Here is an 11,316-nt window from a genome sequence, read left to right as displayed (position 1 = left end):
GTGCGTTTTAGCTCCCTTGCTAGCTGTCTTCCACTCGTGCCTCGGGCTTCCGGGCAATGTTCCTACTATTCTTTGGTGCTATTCTCATCGTTAGCCATTAAGCACACACTGCTTGCTCATGCTGAGATTTTTTTGAGTGTTTGTGACTAAGTTGCTCTCCCAGCACCCTTTCTGTCTTCTCCCTCCCAGTCAGGGTGGGCTTGTGCCCTTGATCCCTGTCTGGAAGTGGCTTCCAGGTGTGCTAAGCAATTTCTCCCTTTTTTGCTTTTTGTGGGCTCCCACCCTGCTGGTCTCTGGGTGTAGGGGCATGCAGGTGCTGCGTGGGCAGGGGGCATCCTGGGCAGCACACAGCAGACAGGTGGGGATCTTGAGGGCTGAATTGTGGACTCCAGGGCCTGTGTTCAGCACATCAGCTCATCAGCTTTTCTGCAGATCTGGACTTAAACAACAGGTTTTACTGGGAAACTTCATCAGAAGAGTTGCCAAGGGTCTTGTTTATTGCTCCCTGTATTTCGTTATGCAGTGCAATAAGCTTAGTGTGATGGATCAAATTCTGCACTCCTGTGAAATACATGGCATTACACAGCATGTAAATCAGTACACAGCTTGGCTCAGGTCATTTGTTCATTACAGTGAATTACACTCCCAAGAACATCTTATATCCCACTTCCATTACCTACAATACACTAGTAAGAAGGACAGATTGCCCCGCTTCAGCCTGTGCCTTTCTACCTTCTGTTCCAGTGGACACTACAGTACAGCAGCCCTTGACCTTGAGGATGGCACATCTGTCCTGACACCTTCTCACCAAACCCTGCAGCAGGGCAGCAGCCCCCGCTGAGCTCTCAGGTGGGGGGATGTCGGTGGAAGGGGACAGACGGATGGTGAGTGCCATGGCAGAGAGCAGTTGACAGCTGCGGTGGTGGGATGCGCCAAGGAGCCCTGCCAGGGATGGTGCCTGTTCCTGGCCAAGGGCACACCAGCTCATTGGGGGGGAGTTAGTTTCACCCATGTCAGTGGATACTTCATGGGTGGACTTACACCCATTTGAGTGCAGCCTGAGCTGTGGCCCTCCTCGAGACCTCCTCCCATTGAGACGGCACAGCACTGATGACAGCCTCTGCTACCCACAGACAGCTTTTCCTCCCTGCAGAGCACTTGGCCTCCTTGCCAGTGGGTCTGGAGCCCTGAGAGCTGCCATCCTGCTGTGTCAAAGCCCATCAATCCTTCCTGCTCTATTTCTGCCCTGTGGCCAGCTCCCAGGCCAAGAGATGACTTGCTGCTTGCTCCAACACTGCTTGGTGTCCTTACTGGATCCTGTGAGAAACTTTGCCATGGGTTTTTGGAAGTTTGTGTAAACTCACATAGATAGTCTCTCCGGCTGGCAGGGGCCAGAGCAGCCCCATGGCCAGAGGTGCACTGTGCTGCCCTAAGCATGGCACACAGGGTGCCATGCCCATGTGCTGCAAATGAAAGGCAGTGCTAATGGATTCAAGTGCTTCAAGATTTTAAACTAAGAACTTGTACTGCTGCAGAAACTGCTGCCTTATTTTTAATTTCTCCCAGTGGTTATTTTCTCACCGTTGGGTCTCTAGCCTTTTATTACAGGCAGCTTGTGGGTATCAGATCCTTTTATGCATTTATGAAATTAAAAGCTTGTCCAGTAAGGGGAACATTTTCCCTGTGTCTACAAATTCCTTTTTACTGCCTATTTCAGTGCCTGCAAGAGCAGCACAGGGGTACCCTGCGTCCCCCCCATCCCTCTAGATTTAAGACTTAACAAAACCCTGGCAGCGGTGGAGGTCTTTGGGAAGCACTGTCCAGGTGGGAACCATGTGAGTTCTCCCTTTAACCACTACTGAAGCCTAAACAATTGCCAAATCCATCCACATTGTCAGCATTCATTGCCCAGCAATAGTCACTAGGGGATATTCTAAACCCCAAAATTACATAAAAAGTTATAATTTAGGTGCTAACCAGAATATCTAAAAATTCCAAGCAGCTTCTTCGTATTGTATATACGAAAACCAGAAATCAGTTGTCACATAAGCCAGTTCACTTCCAATTAATGCAGTGTCAGTATTCTACAACACGTATATACTACTTCGTTCAATCTAATTTTGAATATAAAGTCTGACTGCCGAGGCAGGAGTAGCATCAGGGTAAAGCTCATGTGGATGGAGCTGACTGAGACCTCCTGCCTGCGCTGACCAAAGCCCTGTTTCTCAGAGCATTTCTGCTCTCTGAATGGAAGGCATTCAAACCCACCTCAAGACATCTCTGTGACAGCTTGTTCTTGATTTGTTCTGGTGCACAAATTGCTCTAAAGAGGTTTGCCTGGCCTGCACAGCACAAATGCAAGTTAGCTCCTGAATATCCTGTGTCATTCTTGTGCACGTCAGGCACTCTCACCACCAAAATATATCTAAATCCCATGGTTTTGCATAAAATGGATGGCTTTCTGTCCCAGTTCATCTGGGTGGGTTTTTCCAGAGTAGGGCTAATAGATTTGGCAAGCAGTTATTAATCTTTGAAAAATGTTCTAGTAAGTAACGTTTAGTGCAATACAAATGAAAAAGCAGTATCTGTCTATGCTACTTGCATGCTTCCCATCACTAGTATCTAATATATTTATCCTTCAAACGATCATGGGGGAAAGGCAGGTGCCACTGTCTCTGTTTGGGAGGTAGGACACTGTGCAAAGCATCAGAGGGGAGCAGCCATGTCCTAACTGTGGGGTGCACCCGCTGATGTGGGCCCCTCCCTTGGGTTTTCTCCCTGTCCTGCCCACGGCGCCAGCACTGCCACATCCCCAGCTCACCGTGTGAGGTCTGCCAGGACCCCGGGACCCTGTGGGGGCCAGCCCTGCTGGGTGTCTCCATGCCAGCATCATTTCCCAACACTTCCCACAAACCAAACAAGCCCTCCTGCTTCCAAGATAAATATTGTGAACTGGATCCAGTTTTAATCTTTAACCATGGTCCTCACCAGCCAAGTGTGCCATCAGCCACACCAGGACAGCCGAACTGTCCCTCTTGCAGTGAGGCCAGGGTGCACCGAACCAGAGCTGTCCCATGGGAGGCACAGAGCAGAAACCCCCAATTCATCTGCCCACTAATAAATCTGAGCAAGGCTTCCCAGAGCCTCTGTGCCTCTGTGCCAGGGCCATAGGGTGCTGGCAGTGTCTCACTTCCCTCAGGTAACCTCAGAGCCTTTTTTCCTGCTATTAGTTTGCACTGATAACGCTGGATTCAGCTTTCTCAGGCCTGTTTTACCCTCCAGACTGCCCCTCTGAAAATCTCTGGGGAAAAAAAAATCTCATATTGTCTGACTTATCTTTTACTTCTAAATAACTGAAATCCTGCCTGGGAGGAGAAAAATCACAGGGAAGGTTGATTCTGCTTCTCACAAGCAAAACTTAGTCCTGGGCAGGAGGTACAGCTGGGGCCAATACAGGTTAAGCCCCCTGGACACATGTCCAGCTGTGCTGCCATTATTGGGAAGACATCAGAGGGGGCTGGAGCTGGCCCCTCTGCAGAGAAAAACAGACTTGCAACACCAGTTTCAAAACACGCAAAGAAAACACTTGCAATATTTGTTTAAAAGCAGGTGAAAATGACGTGTGCCATCTCTTGCCAACTCATGCTAGGTGTTTTAAGGAAAAGCTCACCCATGCCTGTGGCCCATGTCGAGCACTAACGTGAGCACATGAGCACTAACATGCAGAGCTGTGAGTGCAGGTGATGAATCTGTGGATTCACCTTTTTACGAGCGGTTTGGGTCAGTCAGCCAGTTTTGCAGCACTGGAGGGCCAGGGCTTCCTCTTCTGCACGCTCAGAGATGGGTGTGGGTGCTGGAGGGAACTGCAGAGTTGAATCCCTAGTGAACAAAAGAGAAGAGGAATTAAAATGCAAATACCCAGGGGAGCCATGGCCAAAAAAAGAAGGATGCTGAGCAAGAAAGCTTGGGGTGAATGTGTCCAGGCCAGGTCAGCCCCCAGGTCCATCCCATCCCACCAGCCCCTGGGCACCGCACCACTACCTCTTTTGAGGGAAGCAAGGGCACCCAGCATCGGCCAGGGGAGTCCAGGCTGCAGGGAGGGAGGAGGAAAGCTAACAAAGAAACCTCCCTCCTCCCGCCCCCCGAGAGCAGAGGGAAAGCCTCTGGCAAAGGCAGCCATGCAGGCAGGGAATGCTGCTTCCCTCTGGGCAGCCCAAGCTCGTTAGGCTGGAAGCAGTGACCAGCCACCCCGGGCTGTCCGGCACCGCTCCTGCCAGCCATGCCTGCACCTGCTGCCAGCGGTACAGCTGACAGAAAGGGTTTGTTCTGCATGGGTGCCAAAGGGCACCCGAGCACCCTCCGTCACACAGGGGGGAAGGTTTAGTGGGTGCAGGGGCCTTGAGGAGCCCCGTGGCAGATGCCAAAGCATACGGCACCCACGGGGTAGAAGGGCAGAGCTCTCTGCCACACTGCCTCCAGCGGGGCTGACAGCAGCCCTTCACAGCCCCCACTGCATTGCAGCCCCACAGTAGTGCCTGCACTGCTCACTGGCTGTGAGACAGCAGGCAGAGCACAGGCAACACGGTACACGAGCAGCACGGCGCCACAACATACCAGCTGTGTTGGTTACAGCTGTGCTGTGCACTGATATTTATACGTTTGTGGGTTGATTACCAGGAAGATTTTTACATCAATTTGGCAAGATGCCAGAATTAGACACTACCATGTGTAACATAGCATCATCAAGGAACACGATAATCAGGCGTAAGTTTAGAAAGAAAAGGTCAAAGTCAGGCCTTATCTCCTGAATTTTGAAAATACCATTTTGTCAGGAAAAAAAAAATCAATTTCTCATCTTTCCTCTGTTAACTTACAGAGAGCATAATTGATCGGAATGACGGGTGCAGCCCAGCCCTCCGAAGGCACTGGCAAATGCTCCCTCCACCTGCACAGCTCCTGTGCCAGCATGCAGACCTGCCACAGCGGCCCACGGCAGCTCTGCTCCCTGATTCTGGGGTGCCCCACTTCTGCTGCTCTGCCGAGGTGGGGAACTTTGCCTCATGCCCATTGGCACAGACCCCACCAAAGACAAGTAGCACCCCAGCTCACAAAAAGGGGCGGTAGGTGCTTACTGAGATAGCTGAATGCAGCTGGCTTTTCTGGAAGGAAAGGGGATCAATACACAATCAAGCAAAATAGTGCAGTTCATTTTTTGTTCAACAAAAAGTTGTATTTCATTTAAGTTATGAAACGTGTTAGAAGATCTTTGCAAAACCTATGGAGCTACAACTCAAAGTATGATTAATCTTAATTTTTAGGTAATGGTTCCCACTCTGTAAGAGAGTACTGGTAGTTCCCAGGAACAGCAGGAGGGGATGGAGCTGAGTATCTAAAAAAGCATGTCCTGTCACCAGCTCACGCTTGTGTGACACGGTTTGAGCAGGGGTTGGAACACCTGGGCTCCAGAGGTACCTTCCAACAACAGTTCTTCTGGGAAAGGAGAAAAGGAAGGGGAAGGAAAGGAAAAAAGGGGGGAAAAGAGGCAAAAAAGGAAGAAAGGGGGAAAAAAGGAAAAGGACACCAGCACACCTGCAGCAGCTGGTTCCCATGGGAGTCTGCCCACTCACTCCCCTCCCCTCCTGCCTGCCATCCTACCTCTGCCTCGGGAGAGCTGCACTTGCCTCTCTTTTCCCCAAATCAACTGCAACTTTTGCCTTCCTTTAGGAAGGACAAAAAGATTTCACGCATAACTTGCCCTGAACAAAGGCACCTCATGCCAGGGCTTTCTTTTTCTTCTTCCTTTCTTTTTTCTTTTCCACTACAGGCTGACAATGGCAGGGGTAGCTGGGGTGGGGGGAGCTTCATTTTATACGCACTTGGTTAATGCCAAAAAGCAGCTTGGAAAACACCATGAGCTTCAGAGACATGTGGCAACAGCAGTGTGGAAGGAAACGGATTGTTAGCCTTTGGGAATCCATAGTGGAAATCTGTAGGGAAACTGAGTGCTATCATACACAACCTGTTTGTAAAGAGACTGCAGGTGCCCTCAAGAGTGGCAAGGTAATGCATGGTGTCTTACCTTGGAAGAATATAAAACACAGCCATTTTTGGACAGGACTCAACAATTTTTACTCAGCAGCTGCATTTCTTTACAAGCTCCATGGTATTTCTGCATGTTCCAAAGCAGAGAGGTGCCCAGCACCCGTTCCTATTTGTACCCAGGCCCAGGCGGGTGGCTGGGCACGCTGCCCACACCACAGCGCCCCCCCCTGCCCACGACTCCCCACAGCCCCCTGCCACATAGCTCCTGCATAACCTCTCCCCCTTGGCTGTTTTCTGAATTTTACTCCCCAGTGTACAACTCAGGCTGAACTCTCACTGATCCTATTAAAAAAGTGACATTTCTCCCCATTTTCCCCCATTTTGTTACCAGAAAGACACAGTGGGGGTGGGACCTTTACAAATGTAGAGGTGGAGATAAGGATGACATAAAACGCAAGGGCACGGCTGCTGGGAGCTGCCATTGCTGTGTTACTGATTAAATGGGTGGGGGGGCAGTGGAGGGAACCACATGGATGGGAGCAGCTGCATGGCCTGGCATGGCACAGTACTACCCTACAGTCAGTCACAGCATGGCTCAGCATGGCATGGCATGGCAGACTCAGGCACAGCCTGGTATGGTGCAGCCCAGTCCAGCATGGCCCAGCCTGGGATGGTATGGCACAGCCTGACCCATCTGAACACACACAGTCCAGCACGGCTGAGCCCGGGGTGGCATGGCATGGCCCAACATGTCTCAGCATGGGTGCTGCCACAGTGGGGGGTGGAAAGGGCACAGGGCCTGACTGGAGCAGGCAGGTCCCCACTTGCCAGCTCCATGTTGAGGGGTCCAGTCCCCACAGGCCCTGGTCCCATGCCCCCGCTCCCCGCCAACCTCCTCCTCTTCCTGCCTGCCTCCTCGGCTGCTCACCTCCTCTGTGGCCTGCCTGCCTGCTTCCAGCCCTCCCTGCCTCTCCTCACAGCCCCAGAACCGCACCATGTTCTGGGGCTCCGGCCACGCTCGAGGCCACTTTGGGGCCCTGCAGGCTGCTTCCCAGTGATGCCACCCGGCCAGTGCAGCCCCCACTCCCCACCTCCCCTGGGTGGGACAGTGGTGGGGTCCCCACATGCAGCAGCAGACCTGGGGGACAGGGGGTCTTCGGAGCCACAAGGCGGGCGAAGCTGGCTGCCAGTAACACACTGGATTGGCACGAGGGGCTCACAGCTCTGAGCCAATGGCCCTGCCATCGCACACAAGGTGGTTTTGGCAAGGGCAAACATAAAGTGAATCAAACCTGCTCACTGCAATGCCGCCGGTCAGTGCCCCCTGGCTCAGCCCCCCAGAGCGGAGGTGCTGCAGCCCCTTCCAGTGGGAGAGGCCTGGGCAGCACGCAAGCTGCGGACATGGGAAGACATGCGTGTCCATGTGTACGGCAGGGCATGCGTCAGTGAAAGGAACCACGCAGCTGCACGAAAGCAGACTGACATGGGGACACAGGTTTATTTTGTGACCATACCGCTTCGTTGACTGCTGTATGCTCGTGGCACGTTTTTCCTGGGCCGTACTCTGACATATTTAAGGCAACTAATAGCGCGGGTTGACGCAGCGCCTCAGTTTAAAACAGCAAACAGGGAGGCAGGGGAGCGCGGTGCCGTGAGTCGGGGCCAGGCCTGCCGAACGGGATCCCCGGGGAGCGGCGGGAACGGGATGCCACGCTCCCGCACCTCTCACGGCGGGCCGGGCCGGGCCGAGCCGGGCCGAGCCGAGCCGAGCCGAGCGCGGCGGCTGCGGCGCCCCCGCTGCCGAGGGAGACGGAGCCCCCGGTCCCCTGCCCACTTCGGAGCGGTCTTCCCGCGGGCGCAGCGGCCGGAGAGGCCGTCTGGCCGGGCCCTCGCTCCCCCTCCGGAGTGGGGGGGGAAACGGGTCACGGCTCCCCGGCCCCCGGCGCCGCCTCCTCACAAAGGCAACAACTGCGCGGCCAGGCCGCCGTTCCGCACGGCGGGCAGCCGGGAGCACGGGGCTGGCGCGGCGGGTCCGGCACCGGCGGCCCGGGCGGCGCTGCCGCCTGTCGGGACTCGGGGCGGCCACGTCCGCGGCAGCCGCTTCCCGAGCCGAGCACGAGGGGACCGATGAGGCGGAGAGGACGCGGCGAGCCTAAGGGGGTCAGAAGGACTGAGGCACCTTAGGGGACCCCAGGGGCGTCACGGTGACTGAGGGAGCTGAGGGGACACGGGGAGCCGGAGGCGCTGCACGGGTCAGGCCGGGCCGTCCCCCAGGAGGAGCGGAGCCGCCGCCACGGTGCCGCCCGGTGGAACCCTGCACTTGCGCCCCAACAGCGAGACACGCCGGACGCCTACAAAGGGCCACGGCGTCTTTAAGGCCCGGGCGCTCCCCGGCCCGCCGCCCCGCCCCGCGCCGCGCCGCGCCGCCATTGGCGGGCCCGCCCCACGCCGCCCCGCCCCGCTCCGCCATTGGCGAGCCCGCTCCGCGCCGGGGCCCGCGCGGCCGCGCCGCCTGTCAGTGGCGCAGGCCCGGCCCAGCGGGCGCGGCCAGGCGGGGCGCGCGGCGCTCCCTGGACAGCTCCTGCCGCCCGCAGACGGCGGCGGCGGCGGCGAGGCGAGGACATGGCGCGGGGCTGGCGCGGGCCCGGCTGAGCGGCTGCTGCCCGCTGCCCGCGGGGCCGGCGGAGCGGGCGGCCCCCGGGCCGCGGCGCGCTGCCCCGGCGCGGCCGCCGCCCCCATGAGTGAATGAGGAGCGGCCGCAGCGCCCGTCGATGCCTCGCCAGGGAGCCGGGTGCCTGCGCCATGAACCCCGAGATGGCGATGGAGCCGCTGGGCAGCCTGCACGGGGCGGCTGGCCATGAGCCGGAGCTGATGGGCAGCCCCAGCCCCCACCACGGCGGCCGCAGCGCCGGGCCGCTCCGAGTGCCCGCCCCCCCCCCGCCGCCGCCGCCGCCGCCGCCGCACCAGGAGCTGGCCCCCGCCGCCGCCCGGCCGGCCATGGTATCCAGCATGGCCTCGCTGCTGGACGGCGCCGCCGAGTACCGGCCCGAGCTCTCCATCCCGCTGCACCACGCCATGAGCATGCCCTGCGAGTCCTCGCCGCCCGGCATGGGCATGAGCAGCACCTACACCACCCTGACGCCACTCCAGCCCCTGCCGCCCATCTCCACCGTCTCCGACAAGTTCCACCACCCGCACGCCCACCCGCACGCCCACCACCACCACCACCAGCGCCTCTCGGGCAACGTCAGCGGCAGCTTCGCCCTCATGCGGGACGAGCGCGGGCTGCCCGCCGTCAACAACCTCTACGGGCCCTACAAGGAGATGCCCGGCATGGGGCAGAGCCTCTCGCCGCTGGGCAACGGGCTGGGCCCCCTCCACAATGCCCAGCAGGGCCTCCACGGCTACGGGCCGCCCGGGCACGAGAAGATGCTGAGTCCCAACTTCGACGCCCACGCGGCCATGCTGGCGCGGGGGGACCAGCACCTCTCCCGGGGGCTGGGGACGCCCCCCGCCATGATGCCCCACCTGAACGGCATGCACCACCCCGCGCACCCCGGCCACCCACCACCCCACGGGCCCGCGCTGCCCGCCGGCCGGGAGCGGCCGCCCTCCTCCTCCTCCGGCTCGCAGGTGAGCAGCTCGGGGCAGCTGGAGGAGATCAACACCAAAGAAGTGGCACAAAGGATCACGGCAGAGCTGAAGCGCTACAGCATCCCGCAGGCCATCTTCGCCCAGCGGGTGCTGTGCCGCTCTCAGGGGACCCTCTCGGACTTGCTGCGGAACCCTAAGCCGTGGAGTAAACTCAAGTCCGGCCGGGAGACCTTCCGCAGGATGTGGAAGTGGCTGCAGGAGCCCGAGTTCCAGAGGATGTCGGCCCTGCGGCTGGCAGGTAGGTGCGGGACGGCGGCCGGCGGGGAGCGGGGCAGCTTGGCGCGACCCCGGGGGACTCCAGCGCCGCCCCGGCCGGCCCCGCACGGCCGCTTCCCGCCGGTGCCGGTACCGGCTCGGCGGCCGCCCCTGTCGCCCGACCGCAGCCGCCGGGCGCAGGGGCAAGGGCCCGGGGCTGACCCGTGCCCCGGCGCCGGCGAGGCTGCCGCGGGGGCGCTGTCTGCTGCGGCTGTCGGGCGGCCGGGGCCAGCCGAGACCCTCCCCCGGCCGCCGTGGGCCGGGGCCGCTCTCCGGGGCCGGGTGCTGAAGGGCGTCCTGCGCGCTCTCCGCGACGTCCCCCCGCACGCCGCGCAAACAGCCGGCACAGCGGTCGAGCGCCGCCGGGCGAGGGCTCCGCGTCCCGGGGCAGGCGGGGCCGGGCGGAGCGGCGGGGGGGGCGGCGGGGCGGGCGGCAGCCCCGCGCGGCCCGGCCGCATTGTCCCGCGGAGGGCGAACGGGCGCCCCCTGGCGCGCGCGCTGAGCGCCGCAGCCCCCATTGTTCTGCGGGCGCAGAGGGGGGGCGGCAGTCAGGGACCCCCGCCACCGACCCCATGGTAGGGACCCCCGGAAGGGACCCCGTGGCAGGGTCCCTGTGGCAGGGACCCCTTGGCAGGCACCCCCAGCAGAGAACCCATGGCAGGGACCCCGTGGCAGGGACCCCCAGCAGAGAGCCCATGGCAGGAACCCCCAGCAGAGAGCCCATGACAGGGTCCCCGTGGCAGGGACCCCCAGCAGAGAGCCCATGGCAGGGTCCCTGTGGCAGGGACCCCCAGCAGAGAGCCCATGGCAGGGAGCCCCGGCAGGGACCCCCGGCAGCGCGCTGCGGGGGAAGGACTGGGCGCAGCCGCCTCCCACGCCGCCCCGGCCGGAGCGCGGCCGCTCGCCGCTGTGTCCGGTAGCGCGGCGAGCGGCCGGGCCGGGCAGGCACCCGCTCTCCCCTCCGTGGGAGCCCGCGGCCCGGGCTGCGTGGCAGTCGGGCTCCCCGCCGCGGCAGAGCAGCGCTCACGGGCCCGTGGGTGTCGGTCCTGGCGCGGCCGTACCGCCCCCGCCTGCAGCGGCCCGGGCCGGGCCGGTGGCCGCCGGCCCCGCGGCGACTCGCCGAGCGCCGGTACCGAGCGGGGTGTCCCGGCGGCTGCCTCCGGCCCCGCTGCACCGAGAGGTGGCTGCGGGAGGCGGGGGGTCGCTACTCGGGCTGGACCGACATACACACCCCCCCTCTGCGGGGGCTCGGGAGGCCCCGGGGGGGCCTCGCCCCTCCTTTGTCACTGGCGGAGCCGGGGGAAGCGGTGCGGTTTGGAGAGCGGGGGGCGACTCCGGCCCCCGCGCCCTGCGGCGGGTCAGCCG

General features: G+C 60.5%; 1 protein-coding gene across 1 annotated transcript in view; it reads left to right on the top strand.

The window, feature by feature from the left end:
• Nucleotides 1-8,707: 8,707 nt before the first annotated feature.
• The window catches only part of ONECUT2 (one cut homeobox 2), a 30,520-nt gene continuing 27,911 nt past the window's right edge, over nucleotides 8,708-11,316 (top strand). The window contains exon 1 of the mRNA XM_080371784.1: nucleotides 8,708-9,934. Within this exon, the coding sequence (XP_080227910.1) occupies nucleotides 8,788-9,934 (1,147 nt within the window). The 5' untranslated portion in view covers nucleotides 8,708-8,787. The remainder of the gene's footprint in view (nucleotides 9,935-11,316) is intronic.

The sequence above is a fragment of the Falco punctatus genome (genome assembly GCF_963210335.1).
Source record: "Falco punctatus genome assembly, chromosome: Z".
NCBI classification, from domain to species: domain Eukaryota; kingdom Metazoa; phylum Chordata; class Aves; order Falconiformes; family Falconidae; genus Falco; species Falco punctatus.
Note: the sequence above shows the minus strand (reverse complement) of the source record. Positions and strands in the feature narration are given on the sequence as shown.